This window comes from Stenella coeruleoalba (genome assembly GCF_951394435.1).
Source record: "Stenella coeruleoalba genome assembly, chromosome: 8".
NCBI lineage: Eukaryota > Metazoa > Chordata > Mammalia > Artiodactyla > Delphinidae > Stenella > Stenella coeruleoalba.
Window position 1 is genome coordinate 94,677,126 of NC_137154.1, and position 22,821 is coordinate 94,699,946.

General features: G+C 49.9%; 4 protein-coding genes across 10 annotated transcripts; 2 read left to right on the plus strand and 2 right to left on the minus strand.

Annotated features, from left to right (window-relative positions):
* Window positions 1-1,203: 1,203 nt before the first annotated feature.
* On the plus strand, window positions 1,204-9,898 carry CENATAC (centrosomal AT-AC splicing factor). 2 transcript variants are annotated; one of them, XM_079930732.1, is made up of 11 exons: window positions 1,205-1,610; window positions 1,753-1,916; window positions 2,333-2,431; window positions 5,806-5,872; window positions 5,958-6,020; window positions 6,366-6,430; window positions 6,576-6,684; window positions 7,686-7,716; window positions 9,300-9,389; window positions 9,462-9,594; window positions 9,678-9,868. In XM_079930732.1, the coding sequence occupies exons 1-11, from the start codon at window positions 1,491-1,493 to the stop codon at window positions 9,739-9,741; spliced, it is 1,005 nt and encodes a 334-aa protein (XP_079786858.1). In that variant the 5' UTR covers window positions 1,205-1,490; the 3' UTR covers window positions 9,742-9,868. The 2 variants fall into 2 exon arrangements, with proteins under 2 accessions (XP_079786857.1, XP_079786858.1); XM_079930731.1 differs by having other exon boundaries at window positions 1,204-1,610; window positions 9,462-9,898.
* On the minus strand, window positions 9,850-11,739 carry RPS25 (ribosomal protein S25). Its single transcript, XM_079930734.1, has 5 exons — window positions 11,588-11,739; window positions 11,250-11,345; window positions 10,513-10,696; window positions 9,994-10,092; window positions 9,850-9,900 (listed from the first exon to the last, which is right to left on the minus strand). Exons 1-4 carry the CDS (start codon window positions 11,588-11,590, stop codon window positions 9,998-10,000), a joined length of 378 nt encoding a protein of 125 aa, XP_079786860.1. The 5' UTR covers window positions 11,591-11,739; the 3' UTR covers window positions 9,850-9,900; window positions 9,994-9,997.
* Window positions 11,740-12,057: 318 nt separating this feature from the next.
* Window positions 12,058-14,974, plus strand: TRAPPC4 (trafficking protein particle complex subunit 4). Its single transcript, XM_079930733.1, has 5 exons — window positions 12,058-12,274; window positions 12,438-12,612; window positions 13,235-13,338; window positions 13,971-14,097; window positions 14,596-14,974. Exons 1-5 carry the CDS (start codon window positions 12,100-12,102, stop codon window positions 14,672-14,674), a joined length of 660 nt encoding a protein of 219 aa, XP_079786859.1. The 5' UTR covers window positions 12,058-12,099; the 3' UTR covers window positions 14,675-14,974.
* Window positions 14,975-15,831: 857 nt separating this feature from the next.
* On the minus strand, window positions 15,832-22,400 carry SLC37A4 (solute carrier family 37 member 4). Of its 6 annotated transcripts, none has more exons than XM_079929900.1 (9): window positions 22,305-22,400; window positions 20,746-21,087; window positions 19,646-19,878; window positions 19,086-19,329; window positions 18,433-18,591; window positions 18,102-18,187; window positions 17,475-17,588; window positions 16,711-16,849; window positions 15,835-16,600 (listed from the first exon to the last, which is right to left on the minus strand). In XM_079929900.1, the coding sequence occupies exons 2-9, from the start codon at window positions 20,891-20,893 to the stop codon at window positions 16,434-16,436; spliced, it is 1,290 nt and encodes a 429-aa protein (XP_079786026.1). In that variant the 5' UTR covers window positions 20,894-21,087; window positions 22,305-22,400; the 3' UTR covers window positions 15,835-16,433. The 6 variants fall into 6 exon arrangements, with proteins under 6 accessions (XP_079786030.1, XP_079786029.1, XP_079786026.1 ...); XM_079929902.1 differs by lacking the exon at window positions 22,305-22,400 and adding an exon at window positions 21,699-22,092; XM_079929901.1 differs by lacking the exon at window positions 22,305-22,400 and adding an exon at window positions 21,636-22,092.
* Window positions 22,401-22,821: the final 421 nt, after the last annotated feature.

A 22,821-nucleotide genomic window follows, 5' to 3' on the forward strand; every position in this document is an offset into this window, starting at 1 on the left:
AAACCACAGATTGCCCGGACCCACTCCGGCGTTTCCTATTCAGTAGGTCTGGGGTGGGGCCCAATAATTTGCATTTCTAACAAGCTCCCGGATGCTGATGCTGCTGACCAGGAGGCCACACTTTAAAGGTTTTTAAATTTTTAAACCTGGCCTAGAGCAAAGCATTCAGTAGCTGGCATACGATGAATAATTTTCCAAGTGAATGGATAAGAGTACTCATATTCAGGAAAGGAGGTCTCCCTGCGGTTAAAGACCAGATGGAAGGTAAGTCCACACAGGAGGATGGAAGACGGTGGTCAGAGTAGAACTTCAGAGTTTGAATTCAGAGAAGGAGCAATTTTTGGTGGACAAGGTCCAGGATTACCCCTGCCAGGGGAGTGATGAGAGGTCAAGGAACTGAGAACTGCAAGGTCATCAAAATACATCACATCTGGCAAAGGCCTGAGTCTAAAGGGACGCTCCGTCAGGAAGTCAAGGTCTGGAGGGGAGTCTGGCTACTTTCTGGGTCTGAATTCTGTAGAGTTGACTGGATATGCCCACAGACATTGTCACCCATCCAGGTTAATGCACCAATACAGGTAACAAATGTAAGGGAAGCTAGGGACTTTGTGCCAGCTCTGTTTGCACATCCTATAAGTTAAGGTGTGGGCCAGGCCCCAGGCTTTTTGGAGGGAGTTCTAGGGTGGAGATCACAGTCTGGGGATTTCAGCCCTGGGAGGGAGCAATTCACCTTAGGTGCTAAGGGAGCAGGACAGACAGGAAGGCTGTTGACTCTGGGAGAAATGGCTTGTAGAGAATAAAGTTCCACTAGTTTAGCACGTTTACAGATTAAACACGTCTGCTAAGCCTCAGCAATGACTCTGCACCCTTTATAGCTTTCCCTTTACAGCTTTCCAGGAGCAACGTTCGGATCACCCCTGGGGGGTATGAGCATGATTAGGTCATAGATTAGGCCTTCAGCTTGTGTTCCCTACAGCCTGCTGGCAATGCCTCTGCCGCTTTATACCTGAGCAACCTTCCACAAACTTACCTCCTCCTTCACGCCTCAGTTTCCCGCTTGTAAAATGCCAGTAATAACAGGATACCACACAGGGCTATTGTGAAGATTACCTGAGGTAGTTAAGGTAAAGCTCTGGACCCCCACTGAACACCCTATAAATACTCGTTACGATTTGTTACATTGTCTCTACGGGTCCTTGTCAGTGTCCAGATACGTGCGCGGTCCCCCCTAACTGTTGCGTGCGCTCCTTCCCCTCACCTTTTCCAGCCAGAGTGCATTTGGCGGTACTGGCGACGGGCTGGATTTGTGCGCAATGAGGGTTCCCAGAGAAAAACCCGCGCAACCGTAGTAGGACTTGCAGTGGCGCCTGCCGGCCGCTGGGGGCCGCGGGGGCCGCTGGGGCCGCTGGGTTCGCCCCGCCCCTGAGGGGTCAGAGGTCACCAGACGGCGAAGGAGAGGCTGCGCGTCGCGGATCCCCAGTCCTGGGTAGATGGCGCCGGCGGAGCGCTGCCCTGTTTGCCGCCAGACCTTCTTCTGCGGCCGCGGACACGTCTACAGTCGCAAGCACCAGCGGCAGCTGAAGGTGGCTTTGGAGCGGCTTCTGCCTCAGGTGCGGACGGGAGGCTGGAGGAAACCCTGGACAGGACGGGGCGGGAATGGGGGCGGGGCTGTGAGGGCCCGAGGGGGTGGGATCTGGGGGTCCCGCCGGGGTCCTACTTAGCCTCTTCCCCTTGGTACCCTCTCCGCGGCAGGTGGAGGCCGCCCGCAAGGCCGTCCGCGCCGCTCAGGTGGAGCGTTACGTGCCCGAGCACGAGCGGTGCTGCTGGTGCCTGTGCTGCGGCTGTGAGGTGAGGAAACACCTGAGCCACGGAAACCTGACCGTGCTGCATGGGGGGCTGCTGGAGCATCTGGCCAGGTGAGCGCCGGGCCGGGAGCCGCATACAACAGTCGTGTACATTTGTGGGAGGGAGGGTTTAAGGTGGGTGAGAGGAAGAACGCTTTTGTGATTTGATTGAGTCGTCTTGTAGGCATTGCCAGCCTTGAGGGTAGCGGGCTTACGGCTGCCATGGTCCCACTGGTGTTGGTGGTCTAGCTGGGAAAGTCAGCTGGGCAGGTTCAATCAAGGTTCCCTCCCATCACTTCCTCTCAGATTCTCACATTTTTATTGGAAGGGGGAGACTGCAGATCTTGAAGAGACTACTATCAGTATTCTCTCAGCCTTGCCCAGAGACAGAAACCCAGATGTCAGTTTGCATTATTTATCTAATGCCTAGATATATGTGTAATATTCTGCAATCTATCATTGAGATTACTTGTCCTTTCCATTCTCAGTCCAGAGCACAAGAAAGCAACCAACAGATTCTGGTGGGAGAACAAGGCTGAGTTCCAGATGAAAGAGAAGTTTTTGATCTCCCCCCAGGATTATGCACGGTAAGTCACTACTTCACATGATGAAGTAGCAGAGTGTGGATTCTCTGGGCCTGTGTCAGGTACTGGAGCTTCCTCTACTGCTTGGGAAGTTTAGTAAGGACTTCATTAGTAACCATTGTCTTTGTAGCACTCATTATCCTAGGCACCATATTGGACACAAAAGAAATATGACAGAGTCCTTGAAAGGTTTATAATCTAGTTGCGGGGGGGGGATTTACAATGTATTTAGCAAGTAGAGAATAGTGTATAATTAAAGCTGACCATAATCAACTACTTAAATGTATGACACAGAAACTACTAAGGTTCTTTAGGAGCAGAAGATGCTTTTTATAGTGTGCAAGAAACTGGTGCTCACCCAGTGCCCACTTTTAATAGTTTTAGACTCTATTTTAACTGGCCTCGGAGGACCCCAAGGAACCGGATTGTAGGAAGCTGGACAGCACAGAGAGGGAGTGAGCCCTGACTGCCTCAGGAAGAGGACTCAGGCAGCCTCACATCATCACTTTTATTGGGACCATATTGAGATTGTGGAGTGTGGAACCCAAGGGGATCCCAAAGCCAAAGTTAAGAAAACACATGGTGTTTGTTATTTCTTTCTACCCAATGTGGAGAATAATGAGGAAATAAGAAATGCCTAAATCCCACCACCTTGCCTTAAAATCTGTGGTTCAGACTGGGAGGAGATAAGAAACTGAGGCCACTCACTCCTCACACCCTGGCTCAGCTCCATATGGTTTTTGGTGGGTGAATAAAGGATAGTTGAGCAGCAAAGGTTATAATTGAGAATTATGAGGATGGACTCTTTGAACTTTTTATTTAAATATAATTTGACTTTTGAGCTTTATAAATTTCAAGCTCACACAAGACAAGGCCAGGCCAAGCCTGACTGATTTGACCAGTAAAGATACAATGAGCCACTTTTATTATTTTTTAATCTTTTTTTTTTTTAATAAAAAAATTTATTTTTGGCTGCGTCTGGTCTTTGTTGCTGCGCACAGACTTTCTCTAGTTGCGGCAGGTGGGGGCTACTGTTCATTGCAGTGCATGCACGGGCTTCTCATTGTAGTGGCTTCTCTTGTTGCGGAGCACAGGCTTTAGGTGTGCAGGCTTCAGTAGCTGTGGCGCACAGGCTCTAGAGCACAGGCTCAGTAGTTGTGGCTTAGTTGCTCCGTGGCATGTGGGATCTTCCCGGACCAGGGCTCAAACCCGTGTCCGCGGCATTGGCAGGCGGATTCTTAACCACTGCGCCACCAGGGAAGTCCTAATCATTATTTTAAAAGATTAGTCTTTTTATTTGGCTGCATCGGGTCTTAGTGCCGGCATGCAGGATCTTCACTGCAGCGTGCAGGCTTCTCTCTAGTTCTGGTGCGTGCAGGCTCCAGAGCACGTGGGCACTCTAGTTGTGGCACGTATGGGCTCAGTAGTTGCAGCGTGTGGGCTTAGTTGCCCTGTAGCATGTGGGATCTTAGTTCCCCGACCAGGGATCAAACCCAAGTCCCCTGCATTGGAAGGGGGATTCTTAACCACTGGACCACCAGGAAAGTCCCACAGTGAGCTACTTTTAGGTTCAGGCAGTTTGTTACATAAGCAGTGAAAAGAGTAAGCCCGAAGTGCCAGCCTCCCAGGTTGTCCAACACACCCAAAAGGACCATACTGATACAAACAGGGCTGGGTGACTGCAGTGTGAGCTGTGCGATACTTTTGCTGGGGAGCCAAGTCTAGACTGCAGCTACGTGCTTTTATATCTACAGCTCAAATCTGAGAGCACAAAGTCCCATACCCCATCAGAACTGGGAGTTGATGAGAAACTGTTTCATAATGGTCTCCCATGAGAGATAGGGAGACGAGTGGGAGATGGCCTCCTAGCAGTTCCTTTCAGGCCTCCTGTCCTCTTGTGTTCCAGGAGGATCACGCAGACCTTCAGCCAAAACTCTGATAAGCTGCAGTTCAAGGCTTTGCCTGTAAGGATACGTGCAAGGCTGCCAGGGCACCTTGATAGAGCCATTCCCCTACATAAATGTTTTACATATTAAAATTAGGCAAAAAGGCTATAAGCTCGTGTGCGGTGGCGGAGTCGGCAGAGTAGTCGGCAGCGGCTGCAGCAAGAGTTTGGCGACATGTCTCACACCATTTTGCTGGTACAGCCTACCAAGAGGCCAGAAGGCAGAACTTATGCTATGAATCTGAATGAATGCATGGAAGGTGTTTGTATAATGTACGAAGAACATCTGAAGAGAGTGAATCCCAGCAGCCCCTCTGTCACGTATGGTATCAGTTATTTGATTTTATTGATGACCTGGAAGACCTCAGCTGCCTTGTTTACCGAGCTGATACCCAGACATACCAGCCTTATAACAAAGACTGGATTAGATTTATACATAGCTCCTTCATCAAATAGTTGAGTTTGGAAGCATCAGGGGGATGGGGGTGGGCTTGGAACACAGGTGTGTACAGAGTGATGTAGAAGAAGTTTTTATTATAGTAATCCAGTTTCCATTTTGGTATACGCTGGCCAGGGTTGAATGTATTAGATGAAATGTGAGGATCTTGTTCAATCTGAAACCCCTTTTGCCCCCTTCTCCCCCTCCCTTTTTAACTTAAAACATTTTTATGATGATTTAGATGGAAGTTGGTTTTTGTCAGTTACTGTTGGTTCCAGTCCTTCAAACTGTTCGTATCTGAACATTCACTGTACTAATAACCCTTCTTCAAATCGGGGTGGGGGGTGGTGACGCAGTTTAGTTATGTCCTCAAGACAAAGTCTTAGTGAAAATCAAAGAAATGTTCTCTAGTTATATTTTCAAAAAATAATAATTAGGCAAACAAAGACAGTTATATTAATTATGTATCAATTGATAACGATGAAAGAATAAGAATTCAAGTAACATTTGAACACAAAAATCTGACTGTACACCCTTAGGTTTTCTGAGGACTAATGAACTGCAAAGAAACCTTGAGCTTTGCTTAGTAGTCTTATTGCTGATAGCAGCATTGATGTTATTCAGATACCTTTGTATTGTAGGATAAAAACAACTGCAAATATATTGTCCCAAATATGGGACAATTTGGACATCAAGAAAGGGAAATTGATTTTCTTAAGTATGGTAATGGTTTCATAGGCTGTTCCTGTTCCCAGGAGATGTATGCTGAAAAATTTAGAATTAAGTCTCATGTTCTTGGCAGAAAGGCAATGTGTTTATAAGCAAACTGGAGCCAGTATGGCAAAATGTTTACAGTGAATCTGGGGGAGAGGTACATGGGTGTTCATTGTACTATTTTGTTTCTGGGAGTTTGACACTACCCAAAATTCAGAGAAAAACGATCTACTGAGGATCTTTTCACAACTGACCGGGACTTGCCCTTTTTCTTTTTAGATTCAAGAAGTCCATGGTGAAAAGTCTGGATTCCTATGAGGAAAAAGAGGATGAAGTGATTAAAGAGGTGAGTTAAAGGAAAGGCCTCTGAAGGACCCAGGCCCCCCCCCCCCCACCATTTTGTACCTATCTAAGCAGCCTCTCCCCCACAGATGGCAGCTCAGATCCGTGAGGTGGAGCACAGCCGGCAGGAGGTTGTTCGGTCTGTCTTAGAGGTTGGTTTCCCTCGGAGGAGCCAGAGCAGTATCCAAATCCACTGATTCCTGCTTCTCCCAGGTCCAACATTTCACCTACCAGCTCTTCTTGTGAGAATTCATGGACTCCATGCTTTACCTGCTCGGCTTGAATTCCCTTACCTGCCCACCAGGGTGCAGGCCTTTGTCAGTGGAGATGATGTGGGCCAGGCTGGGGGAGGGAGGCAGGGAGGGAGGGAGGGAAGTTTGCAAGATATGGGCAGTACCCTCAATATGTCAATTTGTTTACTTCTGGAGGGTGGGAGCATGGCCTAGGCAAATTCTTAAGCATCCTAGACACAATTATTTTTCCTGAATCAAACTCAGCCTCAGACAGTGCCAGACCCAGAAGAGGGCTCTTCGGCACCTGGAAGCTGGAAAGGGACAAACAGGTAAGACTGTTAGGAAACCTCTTATTGGGAGTTCTGACATCTCTTAGAACATTCTGTAACTTTGGCTGGGAAAAGGGAACAAATGTCATCTTTGCTATCCTCATGGCTCAAGGACCTTGTCTGCCAGCCTGTTTGTCTTTTTCAGCCAAGTAGCCTCCACCTCACAGCAGCCCTCATATGTGGACCTGCCACCAGCCCCGGAGCTTGACTGGATGGAGACAGGACAACCGCTGACATTCATTGGCCATCATCAGGTACAATGGATACGAAAGTTGGGAAAGGGCCAGTGCCCCCTCAGTTCCCAGGACACCCATCTCTCCTGGCTTTTCTGTATTCTGGCCATTCCTGTCTTAGCAGGCTTTTCCCTCTTGCTGCCCTGTCCCATAGTATCATGTTCTTAGACTTTTTTGTCACCCTCCATGGTGATCTTATCCACACACTGCCCCAGTTGCCACATAGAAGTACCAACTCCTAAATCTCATCCTGTGCAGAATCCACAGTTCCAGCTCAATACGGGACATTTATAGATACCCCACAGGTACCTGAAGCTAACCCCTACCACTCCTGTGTTTCCATTAACTGTAGATGCAGATTCTTATCTCCTCCTTTCTTTCATTTTTCACATTCCCTCAATGAGCATGTCTTATCTATTTTATCTCCTGAATACAAGCTGGTCTCTATTCCACCTTGGAACAATTCCTACTACTGCAATCTTGTCCCAAACACAACAGAAAATAATCGCATCACCTGCTATCTTACATTCTATCCTCCAGCTGCACTGTGCTCCTCCTTGCTTTTGAACATGTAATTGCCATTGTCTTAAATGATATGCTTTCCTTCCCTCACCATCTACTTAACCCTCACCTTCCTTCAGCTCTTAGCTTGAATGTCACTTTTTCATGGAAAACTGTTATAAATGTATGTAGCCCCATGTAAAAAGCTGTGAATGTAATTTGTGTAATTCATACTTCTCTTTCCCAGTAGTATGTATGCTCTGTAAGAAAAGGGTTTCGTTTACCTAACATCTAGTAGGCACTTATTTTTGGACATCTCTGCTACTAAGACCTTGAGTCTGGTGAGGGCAAGACTGTCTTTCAGTGATTTGCTGTGCTTTGTAAGATTTAACATCAACCCAGTGCAGAACTAGCATCATGGCAGTGGTTCCATCCACCTCCAGTAAAATTTCTTCCTCTAGGCTATGAGTATCCTATCATCTCTTGGCTTTCTTATGATTTTTTCCCATTTCCAACTACAGGATACACCAGGAATTGGTAACATCCACTCAGGTAAGACCCATGGCAATGTTTCTCAAACTGTAAGAACCTTTTTTTTTTAAAGAATAAAGTTGATTAAGATACAGCAGTGAACTTGGGATCTTTGAGACACACCTGAGTTCTAGGCCTTTCACTGGTAGAAGGGTATCAAAGACACATATGTCAAATGTGTCTGAGTAACTCAGGAAAGTAACAGATGTACATTCACCTGTTTACCGGATTTTTTTTTTTAAACTTTCAGATCTAAGGTGTTTTAAACTTAGAAAATGTCAGACATGGTAATTCTTATAAGGGTTTTTTGTTCAACCACTATATGAGTGTGTGTTAAAGTGTTTTTTAAAATAATACACTTAATAGTGAAAATAAAGAGTATAAACAACAAGGTCCTACTGTATAGCAGAGGAAACTATATTTAATATCCTGTGATAAACTATTATGGAAAAGAATATGAAAAAGAATACATATATAACTGAGTCGCTTTGCTGTACAGCAGAAATTAACACATTGTAAATCAACTATACTTCAATAAAATAAATTTTAAAAATAAAACTCATTGCAACTGAGGGCCAGAGAAGTCTCTATACCGTACACAGTGCCCACTATGGCATTAGCCATGCTACAGCCACTCGTCTTCTTGTATTTCAACTAAGGGAAAAAGTACTTTGCTTGAAAAATGGAAGATTACAAACTTTAGCATAACAACGTTTTTCCAAAGTAAAGCAGCATCTGATGAAGGATGTGTATTCTCAATATATGAAAACCTCTCAACACTCAGTAAAGGCATATAAAAAGATGCTCATCAAAATGGCTGAAACTAGGACTTCCTTGGCGGTCCAGTGGTTAAGGCTCCGCACTCTCAATGCAGGGAGCACGGATTTAATCCCTGGTCAGGGAACAATACCACATGCCACATGGCGTGGCCAAAGAATTAAAAAAGGCTAAAGACTGACCATTTATATATGCAGCAACTCTCATGCACTGCTGGTGGGGATGCAAAATGGCATCACTACTTTGGAAAACAGTCTGGCAGTTTCTTTAAAAGTTGAAAAAAAATCCCAATGTGCCTCAGCCAATGAACACTTCAAAAAATACTCAATAACGAAGGAATGATTGAAAACATGCGTAACACAAAAACCTCAAAGTAACTATGCTAAAAGGTACACAAGGGTACATAATATATGCCATTTATACAACATTACGGAAAACGCAAACTAACCTGTAGCAACAGAAAGCACACCAGTGGCTGCCTGGGAAGAGGGGTATAAGGGAAGTGTGCTAGAAAATACTTTAAAGGGGCACAAGGATACATGGTGGTGGTGATTTCATCCCAGACATTTCAAATTGCACACTTTAAATGTGTGTAGTTTTTCAGGCATGTATTGCTGTATTGATACAGCTATTAAGTATCAGCACCTTTTAAATTAGCCTAGGCCCCTCAACTTCCCATGGTCCAGAATTCCTGGGTTTTGTTTACAAACATTTATAATTTTCAATTAGGTAGGAACTTATAGCTAGCTATGTTCCACAACAGCCTGAAGGTTAAAAACTTTTTTTTAAGTGCTTTCATTTCTGCTTAAAGGGTCTTCCTTTTCCAGGTGCCACACCTCCCTGGATGGTCCAAGATGAGGACTGTAGCTCTGGGAACCAACAAATAGGACCCTCCTATGAAGAGTTTCTCAAAGAAAGTAAGTTAACTAATTCAGAAATGGTGATGGGTTCTTTAAGTCTTCCTACTCACGTAAAACTGCTTATTGTAGAGGAAAAACAGAAATTGAAGAAACTCCCACCAGACAGAGTTGGGGCCAACTTTGATCATAACTCCAGTACCGGTGCAGGCTGGCTGCCCTCTTTTGGCCGGGTCTGGAATAATGGACGCCGCTGGCAATCCAGGTATGGGCCCAGTGTCCGGACCCCAACCCACTCCCCCTTGGAGATCTCACCCTTCGTCCTGCTAACCCTTCATTTCCTTTCAGGCATCAATTCAAAACTGAAGCCGCAGCAAGAAACAAACAGCAGTCACATAAAAAGAAAAGTTAATGGTTTCCTAATACATTTTCAACCACCATAATGCTCAAAACCAAATCAACAAGCCGATACCTACTATTATCCTTTGTAACTGCCTTTCTTAGGAAACAGACACGCCCATTTATTTGATTTAATAAAGTTTTATTTTTCCAAATATACAGCTGGTGGGACCTGTAAAAAAAAAAAAATCCAAGAATCAGAACTATAGAGCCTTGTGAAGGGATGCATACTTCCTACACCATGAACCCCTGGGTTCTTGCTCACCTGTTCATGCATCTTCACCAGCAGCTGGAGCATCTCCACCCTTAGTATTTCTGGTGTAAATTACTTGAGCTCTGTGCTTTGAAACCAGTTTAATAAGTCCTAGAAAGAAAGCATAAAATTTTCACACAATAGTACTATGAAATACTTAATAAGACACTAGAAATATCTGTTTTATATTCCATCCCAAAAGAGAAATGCTGAATTTAAGCATGAGTTTAGGAGGCATGCCTACATTTCTTGGTTATAATCTAATTTGACTTACCCTTTTAAAACAAGGGACTAAAAAAAAAAAAAAAAAAAAAACAAGGGACTGACCACCTGCTCTTGGGATGGCCACCTTCACAGCACTTTACTATAACTTGAAAATCACTGTTTCCATTATTGGGCACTAACCAATAACCTAGATAACATGTTAGAATTACATTACTAACAACCACCTATTGCATTTAAGATGGCTAGCACGGTCAGGCCAATTTAAGGTGCAAAAGCATACAAATCAGTACAACACACCCCTCTCACCTTTACTAAGCAGCTCCTGCAAGGCTGCCCTGGCCAGGGAGCCACGAATCTTCAGTCTCTCAGAGACGACAGCTGGAGTTATAAGCTTATAGTTGGGAACTTCTTTACAGAGTTTGTCATATGTTGCTTTGTCAAACAAGACTAGGTTATTGAGCTTGTCCCGAACTTTGCCTTTGGACCACTTCTGCTCACCAAAAAAAAAAAAAAAAAAAAAATCAGTGCTCCAGTTCTTCCCTCCTCTGGAACAACCTGCCTCAAAGAACTGTTACTTGCTTGTACGGCTATACTGAGAGTGGCTCTATTCCTTGGCCTGCAGAAATCTATGAAATGCAGAATTTGCATAAACTCTGCAAATTAAGATTCAAATAATTAGAAAGCCAGAATTCAAAGCAAAAAGAGACCCTGGTTGTCGTTAAGGGCATCAAAGACACATCTGGTTGGGGGCGGGGGGGGGGGACCTATTATTGAGACTTTCGGATACTGACTGAGCCCCACGGAACCAACTAAAATAACACTACGTGCTGCGTATCCAAATAAATGCTCTGTACACATCTAATTGCCAAACAGCGTATATGACCCCAAATAACGAAAAAACAGAATGCTGATAACAGCATAAGCTGTAATAACCTGACTCTAGACCCCACAACCTTACAAGCCATCTGCTAGGTGTCACTTAATATATCGATAAGGTACGGGTGCCCGAAGCCTCCCTCAACGTTCAAGCGACTGACTCCTACCTTCTTTTTGGCCTTGCCCCCCGACTTGTTCACTGGGTCTTTGTCTTTCTTGGCCGACTTTCCGGCATCTTTCTTCTTCTTGTCATCCTTGGGCGGCTACAGAAGAAAAGCGGGAATACTGCCAGGTCTCAAGGCAGCCCCACGCTCCCCCTACCCCTGCGCTCCACCTCAACCCCCGCCCAGACTCCACTGACGGAGCACATGGGGGAAGCAATAGCCCGCCCGCCTCGACACGCGGCCCGGCAGTTCTGGGAGCCCTCCTCCGATGCCGCCCCAAATGCGCGCCGGCACCGCCGGCTCCAGAAACCACGCCGGCTGTCCCCAAACAGAGCTCTCACCATAGCGAAGCCGGGAGAGCAACTGCTACCACCTCGCCTCCCTAAGATGTCGGACAAAAAGGAAGTGCGTTTAGCGAAGAAGCCCAGAAACCTCCGCCTGCACCGAGTGCTTCCGGGGTAAGGGGCGGGACCGCGCGGAGAAAGTCGGGAGGGGCAGGCCTGACTCAGGCCCGGAACTGGCTGCGGGCAGTGCGAGCTTACCCTGCAGCCGGAGGCACTCGAGGCTGTCCCTACCTTTTGCGCTTTGCGACTAGTTGTGAGGCAGTCACACGTTGCTGTTTCCTGACACTAAAAACCTGGGAAAAGGGACGGAAAACAATTTTCTAGATCCCGACAGCTAACTTCCCAGCGTTACTGACAGCCAGGCGTGCTCCAAGTGCGCAAGCGCCGCAGTGCGCCGCGCTCCCGGGTCGAGAGGGAACGCGCGGCCGGGGCGCCGGGGGCAGGTCCTGTGCTGCGGTTCCGGGGCGGGGCCGGGAGGGGGAGCCAGTCCCGCAGTAGCGGCGGCAGCAATGGCGATTTTCAGTGTGTTTGTGGTGAACAAAGCTGGAGGCCTCATTTACCAGTTGGACAGCTACGCGCCACGGGCCGAGGCTGAGAAAACTTTCAGTTACCCGCTTGATCTGCTGCTCAAACTGCATGACGATCGTGTGCTGGTTGCCTTCGGCCAGCGCGACGGCATCCGGGGTGGGTTAGGCTCGGGCCTGGGGGGCGGGGCCCGGTGCCGCCGTTGTGGGCAGGTGTCTCTGGGCGGGGGGCGGAGGGGGTGAGGAGTTGGGGCCGGGTCCATTGTCGCCTTGGTGGGATCCCCAAGCTGAGGTTTCGTTGACGCCTAGCCTCGGCTCTGCAGTGGGCCACGCAGTGCTGGCCATCAATGGTGTGGATGTGAGCGGCAAGTACACGGCCGATGGGAAAGAGGTGCTGGAGTACCTGGGCAACCCTGCTAACTACCCGGTGTCCATTCGATTCGGCCGGCCTCGCCTCACCTCCAATGAGAAGCTCATGCTGGCCTCCATGTTCCACTCGTAAGTCTCACAACCCTTCCTAGATTTTGTCGGTCCGCACTTGGCTCATAGGCTGGCTGGATTAGTGTGGTTCTGCCCTCAGAGACTTCCTGAGCGGCGGTGCTTACCTTCCTCCTTCTAAATCCTCAGTTCTTGTGTCATGAAAAGAATTGATCCAGTATGACTAGGCTGTAGGTAATGCTGGCAGTGGTGTGATTTTTTTTGCCTAAGTCACCTTCTCTTTTCTGAGTCTTAAGTTTTTTCATCTTTAAAGTAAGGCAATTGAACTAAATGATCTTTAAGATCTTTTCTTGCTGTCAATTATGGAATGAGATGTGCTGGATATGCATAGTCACGGGGTGAGTAAACGTGGCACATAGTCCCAGAGTGTTAATTTCACCCAAAGTTTTCAATGTACAATGTTTTATAGCAAAGTATGAATGTAGAATACATGCAGAATTCAAATAAATTTTTAAGTAATTTTGATACTGCTGCCAGGCAGTTCACACTGCTACTTCTGACTATCTCAAGCTGTAATTTGAACTCTTCAGAAGATAAGGGTCATTTCAGCGGAAAAGTTCGAGAAGCACTTCTCCCTTATAGCAATGAGGTGCATTCCCAACTTTGCCTCCTTTGCAAATAGGCTGTTCGCAATCGGCTCCCAGCTGTCTCCTGAACAGGGCAGCTCAGGCATTGAGATGCTGGAGACAGACACATTCAAACTGCACTGCTTCCAGACATTGACAGGTACGCATCTCTAGATAGGTCAAGGGGATGCGATGGGGCAGGTTGGGAGAAGGGATTGGCCCAAGTTGGGTTTGGTAAGCAAGGGAGTGTTGGTCAGCCTTTTCTGGGACAACTGCACAGACAGTTACTTGTTTTGTGAATCTAAAGGCAATATTTAATCTGACGCCAGTTTTGTCCATGCCACTGAGCGTTATCCTGTCCACAGATAAACTCATCTTAATGTTATCTCACGTTGCACACGTTTTGGAAGGTGTGTTGTTCCAAAATGAAATTTGAATGTGAAATGGAAATGACCTTTGGATCGTGACTGTCATTGCATCACTCGCTGAAGGCAGATCATTGAAAACTGCCTGAGTTTGTTCCTTGCCTGGCACTTTCTGCTGAGGGGCCCCCAGGCCAGAAGTAAGCGACAGAGCTAGGACCCAAAGCCTGGTCACTCAGTCAGCTGGGTGATGCAACAAAGTCATTTCACTTCTCTGCTCTCACCTGTAGATTCAAAATCTTGCTTTTCGTGCTTTATGTAGCAATAAGGATAACATTTAAGTGGGCATATGAAAGTGCTGTACAAACAAAGGACAGCATTATTTGCTGCATTCTCTACCCTTTGGTAATCATTACTGGTCCCTCTCCAGGGATAAAGTTTGTGGTGCTGGCGGATCCTAGGCAGGCTGGGATAGATTCTCTTCTCCGAAAGATTTATGAGATTTACTCAGACTTTGCCCTGAAGAATCCATTTTACTCCCTGGAAATGCCCATCAGGTATGTGGTCCCACTTCCCAGATTCTGGTCAAAGCCTCCTTGTTCCCCCTCCCTGTGTGCTTTTCCCCAATGTCATTTTGAAGTGTAATAGAGGTTGTTTTTTGGTTTTTTTTGCGGTACACGGGCCTCTCACTGTTGTGGCCTCTCCCGCTGCGGAGCACAGGCTCCGGATGCGCAGGCTCAGCGGCCATGGCTCACAGGCCCAGCCGCTCCGCGGCATGTGGGATCCTCCCAGACCGGGGCACGAACCGGTGTCCCCTGCATCGGCAGGCAGACTCTCAACCACTGCGCCACCAGGGAAGCCCTAGAGTTATTTTTAAATAAAACAAAAGTAACTAGCCTTTTACTTACTTATTTTTTGGAGAAACCAAAGACTTTCCTTGGGGTTTATGTCCTTCTTCAAGCAGAGTTTCCACTGGCTCTGCCTCTGCACCCAAGGTGGGGAGAGAGCCAGGCCTCACACTTTGTCCTTATTTGTGCTTCCTGGGTCTGGCCTAGGTGTGAGCTGTTTGACCAGAACCTGAAGTTAGCCCTGGAGGTGGCAGAGAAGGCTGGAACTTTTGGACCTGGGTCTTAGGCTGAACCTGCAGTGGACCCCCCCCCACCACTCCCCGCATATTCTTGAGAGATCCTGCAACAGGGGTCCTGCTGTTTCCACTCCGATGGCGAGCCCAGAGGCATTTGTTAGTGCACTTGAAAATGGGAGGTTGCTGAGCCTGATGACATGCACTGATGCCCGAGCCTTAATACCATGCTCTCTTTTCTCCTGTATCTGTCATGGTCCTACTTCCCAACTCTGTACAGATTATTTATGGAGGAGGTAGGCCCATAAATGCTATAATAAACATTCCTTTGATCTCAGTGTTTGCTATCCTAATTGATGGTTTGGGGGAAAAGCCTCAGGAGGGGAGACAGGAATGATAAGGGAATTCTGGGAAAATGAGATACTATGTTCTAGTAGAAAACAAAACAAATATATGTTCATTAAGTGAATGAATGAACATGGGACTTTGAATCAGGAGCCTTGGTCCTAGTTCCAGAATCGCTACTGACTTCCTAGGTGGTGGGTATGGTGGTGATGATGATAATGATGATGGAATATTTATCAAGTGCTTACAGCCACGTTTTACTGCTTTATCTCACTTAATCCTCTCCCTTACCTCAGCGGGTACATTCTGTTTCTATTACGGATGAGCTTCAGCAAGCAATGTACAAACTCTCTGCCTCAAAATCTCAAAGCTAGTTACCGGCAGACTGAGTTTGAACCCAGGCTTTCTGACTACACTGTTATCTCCCTCCATCAAATTACTTAACCTGCCTGGCACCCAGTAGTTTCATCTTCAAAATGTTCATTGAATTATGCAGTATGAAGTTGAAGGCGGTAGAGACATGAGCTTAAAGGAGTCCATCTACACTTTAGCTTTCCCTTCCAGGGGAATGAAGTCTCTCTCTTCTGGGTTGGAAAAAGCAGGTATTAAGGGAGTATTTCCCCAAAAAATCTATCTCTGGCTTGTATTACCTCCACTTTTTTTTTTTTTTGAGAAGTACTCTGTTTTTTTAAAAATATTTATTTTATTTATTTATTTCTCTATTTGGTTGCGCCAGGTCTTAGTTGCAGCAGGCGGGCTCCTTAGTTGTGGCATGCAAACTCCTAGTTGCAGCATGCATGTGGGATCTAGTTCCTTGGCCAGGGATCGAACCCGGGCCCCCTGCATTGGGAGCACAGAGTCTTAACCACTGCGCCACCAGGGAAGTCCCTGTACTACCCTTTTTGAAAGAATGACTCACTGACAGGGTTTAGTATCAAATCTAGTTTTAATTTTCTATAACAAGTCTTTATACTCTCCCATCCATACCCCCCTACTGTACCCTGGGTATTGGTGAGAGTGACCCTCTTCCCCTGGAGTCCAAGGTATTGGCAGGAGCAGCTGCCCCCTGCTGAGAGGCCTCAGGGCAGAAGTCCTGGGCCATTGCTGCCCTGCTGCTGCAGGAGGAGCCTCACCTCAGGTGAGGATGGGGTGGGATGGGGACAGGGCAGGGCCCAAGAGAGGGAGAAGGATACAGGAGACTCCCTGAGTGCAGGGGTTTCCTCTTTGAAGCCAGGAAATAGGAGCTAACGGAGTCCAAGAACAAAGGTTGTCCTTTAAATAGAGATCAGATGGGAAGCTGGTGCCTCATTAGCCACTGATAACTTCCAGCGCCACTTGGGTGAGGGAAAAGGAGCAGAAAGGGAAAGTCAAAGGTGCTAGTCAGATAGTCCCCTCCCTCCCTTCCCCCACCCCAATGGAGGGGAGAGGCCACAAGTGGGACAGGACGCTCCAGAGCCTGCACTGTCTTCACTCAGCCTTCTTGGGCACTCGGCCCATCTTGGTGCGGATGTTTCGTAGAAGGAAGAAGGCACCTGTGCTGGCTGCACAGATCACTTCAGCCACCCAGAACGCTGTGCTCCAGCTGTAATGCTTCGCAATGGTGCTGAAGGGCAACCCAGCCAGAAAGCCGCCCACTGTCAGGGAGGAGGGGAAGAGCCTGAGTCATTGTGAGGATAGAGCCAGTGGGGCTTGTTCCAGCCCCTAGCTGGCTTGTGTGCGAGGCATCAGTGGGGGTATCACTTACCATTGGCCATGAGTCCCACAATGGCATGGGAGGTGCCACACAAGTTGGGAGGGGCACTCTCATTGGCTATAACTCCGAACAAGGCAATGGGACCATAAGAGGAGAAACCAAACACAGCTCCCAACACCAGGATCCAGAGCTGCAAGGGCAGTGCAGGGTAGCATTTAAAGTCTGAGAAGGCCTCCTGCCTACCTACCCCTGCCATTGGATAGAGGAATGCTTGGCCCCAGGAACAAATAATTGTAGTAAAAGCAGACAGTAAGTGACTCCCACACACACCACTTCCCAGCACAGCTGACTGCAGAGCTAGAGGAGTGCGGGCCACATTCAGCCAACACAGGGGCCTGTGCAGGTAGGGGAGGGAGGTTCAGGAGCCATCCCTCCAAGTGAGATGCTGTCTCCTCAGGATTTGTACAAGCTGGATTGGCTAAGGGCAAGGCAGAGGCGGTAGGACAAAGGTGTGACACAACAAGAGGAAAACCAGAGATAAAGATAGGGCACCTCATGCTCTGTAAAGCCTGTGAGCTCAGCGAGAGGGTGAAGAGCCGGAGTCCAGAAAGCAACATCCTAGAGGAGCATAGGGAGGAGAAGAAACTAGGCCCAGAGTCAAGGAGGGGCATCAGAGTACAGAGGAGGGGAATGGAGGTACAGACAACTGAAAAGGGCAATCAGAAGCAGAGAAAGACCAGGGAGAGGGAGACAGAGTCAGTGGCCCTTGCTTTCTCATCCTTGTCCCTGACGTGGGCCAGTCCCTGTTTATTTACCTTGGGGGAGTCACTGGTCACAGTTACCCGGAAGAGGTACATGGACACTGTCATGCCAGCCATCATGAACAGCAGCAAGCCATGGCGGGGGCTCCCGTACATGGACAGCCGCGCCTGTGGACACAGTCGGGCAACATCAGGCCCCAGGAGCAGCAGAGAACCCTCACCCCTGGACGCTGACACGGCAGACCTCTGCTGACAGGTCTTTGGCAATCCCGTTGCAGTTCTTGGCCCAAGGCAGCTCTGGGAGGTCCTGAGACCTGCTTATTATGTTCTGAGGCCAAACTCCACAACATCCCTTCCTCCACTTGGGGCAGGCTTGGGGACACGTGGTGGCAGGCTGCATCCAGTCCTTCCCCAGCCCGTTTCCCTGGGGCTGTGGAGAAGCTAGGCAGAGAGAAACTCTGGCTCTCCTTGACATCAGTTAAAACCCTTTCCCCCAAGAGCCTCATCTCTACATCCCCAGCAAAGAAGAGTAGCCTGGAATCATTCCCACCTCACCCAACCTAAACCAGCATATGCCAAGCTGCCTGTGCCCCAGGGCTCCTACCTCTCTGGTGCCTGTCCCAGTCATGCTGGGAAGATTTAAAGGGACCCTCCTCCTTGCTGTCCCTTCTGCCCACTCACCTTGGCCATGGCCCGGTCTGACAGGTAGCCAGCTGCGATGCTGCCTACAAGGCCCCCAACCTCCAGGGCACTCATGTAGGAGCTGCCTGCAGTGGGGAGTTGTGGTGGGAAGAGGGAAAGGAAGGGTGGAAAGGTGTTACACCTTGGGGTTGTCCCAGACTGACTTCAACCCAGAGAGGTACAAGGTCCCCAAGGGTGACTGGCCACAGCTGCCTGAGTACTGCCCGGCCTCAGGGAAAGAAGAAAGGATAAAGGGAAGCGGGTCTGAATTTCCCATCCCATGCATTGGCTCCTGCTCCCTAGGCCTGCCGCATCCCAACACTCGTCTCACCCACGAGGGCTGACTGTCCTCTCTCCTGGATAAGGAAGAACTGGCCCCAGTCAGTACAGCACGTCTTTACTCCAAACACCACAAGGTAGCCAGTGGAGAGCACCCACAGGTAGGGGGTCAGCAGCAGCTGCTGTAAGGTACTCTCCTCCTTCAGGGAGCCTGGGGGTGGGAGGAGGCCAGGCTTCAGGACTCTGCTCAGGCTGCCCTGCCCCCACCACACATTAGCTAGCCATAGGGGCAGAGTCCGTCCACATAGCCAAGGATCAGCAGCAAGGTCCCCCTCACCCACTGTTCTGCCCTCTCTTCTCCACTGCAAGTCTCAACGAATGAAAGAGAACCTGAGGACCAGCGGGGATGGAGGAAAGCACCCAAGCCACTTAAGCTTAGGATGCTGTCCACACAGGGAACTCTGGCTCTCTTGTAAGGAAGGACTAGGCTATAACATGAGTCATAGCATTTGTTGGCTCTGCCACTTGTCTGGTACTTAACTGCCTCTCAGGATGGAGTTTTATTTACTCCTCACCCACTCTCCATCACCATCCCGACATCCATTAGCTAGTACAGGGCCAGGCATACAGGCAGTCCTCAATGAAAGTCTGCCAGGTGAATGATGAATGAAGGTTCCCTAGGGGTCGGCTTTAGTGCGTACTCACCCTTCTTGCCCTTGGAGGGGGTGGGGTCCAGGTTGCGGAGTCCAACATCAGCAGGTTCATTGTGGATGAGCAGGAGACAGAGGAAGGAGACAACCACACACAGTGCCCCAGACAGGGCCAGCGTGCTGCGCCAGCTATAGCTCTGGGCGAGGATGGTTGCCAGGATGGGGCCCAGCCCTCCAGCCAGGTTCATGCTTGTTGATAGGACGGCCCACCAAGTGCCAAATTGAGATGGCTCAAACCACTGTGGGGCAGAGGGGGACAGAGTAGTTGCTCAGCCTACAGTCCATATTGAAGGTGAGGGTCAGGTGGGGCAGACCCAGAAGCTCACATTACAGGGATGAGGGAGAGGGCTCTTCTATTTGGCAGGGCCAATTCCCTCATCTGCCACCTGATCCCACCACGTTCAGCCTCCTAAAATATCTTGACAAGCAACAGGAGCTGGACTGGAACGCCTGAGGAACCTGCTCTGGTTGGGGGTGGAGGTGCCAGTGTGCCCACATGCTCTTTAGGTGTCCTCTCTGCCAATCTGAACCAGCTCCTTGGAAGCAGACACTCACCTTCCGCAGGACCTTGCCACATGGGGGCCAGCCCAGCCCCTGTGCCAGGCCATTGAGGAACCAGAGAGCAGCAAAGACGGGTACTGCGGAGCTCCAGGAAAAGACTACGTTGACCAGGCCAACCAGGAGAAGCCCGGAAGAAAAGAGCCAACGAGCACTCATCTGGTCAGACAGCACCCCACTCACAAACTTGCTGATGGCGTAGGCTGCCGACTGGCTGCTGGTGATGAGCCCTGCAGGGGAGGGGAGCAGGGAGCAGGACACCTGGGGGGTTAGGGGCCAGGGCAGAGGCAAAGGAGCGGGGAGGAAGGCATGGGGTCAGGTGTGTAGAGGTGCCTGGCAGGGTGAGACTGGTTCCTTCCGAGAGGAATAGGAGGGGCCTGTGTTGGAATCGTGACGTTCATTCATGGGGCCAGGCTACTCCTCCCGCCTCTCCATCAGCACTAGCCCCAGGCTGACCCATGACTTTTCAGCCTCTTGGAGAGTTCCAGCAGCAGCTGTCAGGGGGCAGGACAGCCCTCCTCCATGGGATTCTCATATGCCTGATTTCTCCCTCACCGTGGATGCCAACCCAGGGTCTCCGGCAGTTCTGTTGCCCCACCTCAGAACATGGGGCAAAAGGCTTAGAATTGGAGTCAGGGACCTTATTCCTCCCGAAGGGTAGCCTGCTAGGCCACATGGAGTCATTGCACCAACTCCCCAGTTCCCAGTGCTCACAATGTCAGTGGCCAGCACTCACCCTGTGGTCTTAGCCTGCACCCACACAGATGCAGAAACTGTGCTCAGAATCCCTCTAACACACAGTGCCTCTGGGGACACATGTTAGTCACAGGCGGGCGTGCACACACACACACACACACACACACCAGACAAGCAGCCCTCAGACATGCTTAGACCATACCCACAGTCCTTTACCTGTGCCCACAGACATGGATCTCAGAGCCGCCTCATCCGGCACATGCACTGTCTCCTGGCATCTGCTGTGCAGACACTCCACACACACACTGCATGCCTGTACCCACCACACGGCACAAACACCCAACTTGTCCTGCTGGTCCTGTGTTCCTGGGCCCACCCCTCCCTGCCCTGCCAGGGCTCACCCAAGTCATCCTTGTCCAGAGGGACCTCCTCCACCAGCGACGGCATGACAAAAGAGAAGGTCTTGCGGTTGAAGTAGTACAGGCTGTAGCCTCCAAACATGGCCGAGAAGATCACAGTGCGGTAATAGCTGTAGCCTCGGGCCGCCATGGTGGGAAAGAGCAGGCCCTACTGGCCGGGACACAGAGCCTCCGACCACAGCTCCTGATTGAGGCTCTCAAGTGCTCAGATCTGCTGAGTTGGGCTTTTTCTGCTCCCTCCTCCACCCAGCCTCCCAGGCTCCCTTTATAGGCACCTTCTGGACAATCATTAAGCCTGGGGCGGCTCCTAGGGAACCCGGTGTCCTGAGGGAGACAAGAAAACAGGAGATTACTGACGCCCAAGCTGTGGGGGCCTGGAGGGCGTCCGAGAGGGAGGCTGTGTCCATGAGCCAGGCCAGCACCGTGTGTCCCCAGGATTGCTGTCTTTCCCGGCTCTTCCCTGTCCTCCTGCCCGTGAAACCAGCTGTGATTAAAGGCTTAACCTAATTATTTTTGTCGTCTTGCGCTCAGGGGAGGCAGGGTTGGGATGAGTAGAGCTGCCCTCTCTAGCCCGGCTCCCTCATCCACCTACCTTCTCATTCATTCCGCGAAGGTTTATTAGGGCTTACTGGTTGAGAGGCACTGCACTAGGTTCTGGGTTAGTTTCTACACACGCACACGCACACACACACTCAATCAGACACCTACCCCCAACAACCTCACTTTCAAGTCTTCCAGAGCTGACCTCAAGCCCTGTAACTCCTGATGCTTAGCACACGGTAGGGTGTAACTGTTTATTGACAGTTGCAGAACTGTAAGCAAGGGGCGGGGAAAGGAAGTTCCCTGCTCAGGACCCACTTTCGGTTGCACACCGAAAGCCCCACTAGGGGCAGGGGTCCTGGTTGTGCCACTCAGATGCCTCTGGTCGCCTTTACCCTTGACGTCAGTATGGATTCCGGTCTGGCAGGCTGGGGCTTCAGGGACCGTGACCGGACGCCCCGTGGGCGGGAAGGCGCAGCGACGGACTCCAGGCACAGTGCTCATGCGCCCCGCTTCCCAGGGCCCCGGCAACACGCCCCCGGCTTTGCCGCTCGGTTGGGAAGGCAATTGGAACAGAAGGCGTGGGCGCAAGCGGAGCAGGGTGCCACACGTAGGCCCCGGAGGCCCCTCGCTTCCGGCGCCGAGTGGCTCGGCCAGGCGGGGTGGGGCCAAGCGGCAAGAAGGGGGAGGAGGGAGCGAGGCGGCGGGCTCTCGGCCCCTGCCCAGCCCCGTGTCCTCAAGCTACCCAGGACACCCGACTCCGGCTGCGAATGGACGGGGGCCCAAGTGCAGGGGAGACCCCTGGACTCGTGCGACATAAAGGAGAGGGAGCGTGCTGCTCCCGGACCCAGCAATTGCCTCCACCCCAGAACCGGCAGCCTCAGAAACTGCTCCCGGTTGGATTGGAAGTTGGGCCTCCAACAAAGGAGCCGCAACAGTTGAGACTCCCGCTCCAGCCCCGCCCCCAGGCGACGCCCCTCCCCCGCACACTGCCCCCCTACCTGAACTGAGGTGGGAGCTGGAGTGGCATGGGGCGGGGCCCGGCGGGCGCATGCGCGTGCGCCCAGAGTGGGGCGGGGACTCCGCCTGCGTCTTCCAGTCCCGAGAGCCGAGGCCACCCACAAACGTTTTCATATAAGACTGCGGGTCTCGCTGGTCGTTGGGCGAAGACAGCGCCCCTTAGGGGCTGGAGTCGTACGTTCCCTTCTTAACTGATGGCATTCGACAAACCAGATCAGTGAGTTCCTCCAACTATCAGTTACTGTTCCCGAGTTGTTCACGGTCTGGGAAACATCTTGTAAGAGAACACAGTATTTTCTGTAAGAAATTAATACAGTCCTCAGTAAGCACGATTTGTACATTTATCTGTGGTCAGACTATTGCGGACAGAGTTAAAACAAAATAGCCAGAGTGTTTAAAGTATGGGCCCTGAGTAAAACTTAAATTCGAATCCCGGACGCACTGCTTCTGACAGCATGACCCTGGGTAATTAATAATCTCTATGAGCCCCCAGTTTCT

What these genes read in the sequence shown, in the direction of transcription:
- CENATAC (XM_079930731.1), top strand. Translation starts at nt 1,491, where the DNA reads ATGGCGCCGGCGGAGCGCTGCCCTGTTTGCCGCCAGACCTTCTTCTGC. An exon ending in AGGATGAAGTGATTAAAGAG is followed by an intron (nt 5,873 to 5,957) that starts GTGAGTTAAAGG and finishes TCTCCCCCACAG; the next exon opens with ATGGCAGCTCAGATCCGTGA. An exon ending in AATTGGTAACATCCACTCAG is followed by an intron (nt 7,717 to 9,299) that starts GTAAGACCCATG and finishes TTCCTTTTCCAG; the next exon opens with GTGCCACACCTCCCTGGATG.
- RPS25 (XM_079930734.1), bottom strand. An exon ending in GGGGCAAGGCCAAAAAGAAG is followed by an intron (nt 10,697 to 11,249) that starts GTAGGAGTCAGT and finishes TTTGGTGAGCAG; the next exon opens with AAGTGGTCCAAAGGCAAAGT. An exon ending in GCAGGAGCTGCTTAGTAAAG is followed by an intron (nt 10,093 to 10,512) that starts GTGAGAGGGGTG and finishes CTTTCTTTCTAG; the next exon opens with GACTTATTAAACTGGTTTCA.
- TRAPPC4 (XM_079930733.1), top strand. Translation starts at nt 12,100, where the DNA reads ATGGCGATTTTCAGTGTGTTTGTGGTGAACAAAGCTGGAGGCCTCATT. An exon ending in CTGGCCTCCATGTTCCACTC is followed by an intron (nt 12,613 to 13,234) that starts GTAAGTCTCACA and finishes CTTTGCAAATAG; the next exon opens with GCTGTTCGCAATCGGCTCCC. An exon ending in CTGCTTCCAGACATTGACAG is followed by an intron (nt 13,339 to 13,970) that starts GTACGCATCTCT and finishes GTCCCTCTCCAG; the next exon opens with GGATAAAGTTTGTGGTGCTG.
- SLC37A4 (XM_079929900.1), bottom strand. Translation starts at nt 20,893, where the DNA reads ATGGCGGCCCGAGGCTACAGCTATTACCGCACTGTGATCTTCTCGGCC. An exon ending in CCCCTCCAAGGGCAAGAAGG is followed by an intron (nt 18,592 to 19,085) that starts GTGAGTACGCAC and finishes TCCCACCCCCAG; the next exon opens with GCTCCCTGAAGGAGGAGAGT. An exon ending in AGGACAGTCAGCCCTCGTGG is followed by an intron (nt 18,188 to 18,432) that starts GTGAGACGAGTG and finishes TCCCCACTGCAG; the next exon opens with GCAGCTCCTACATGAGTGCC.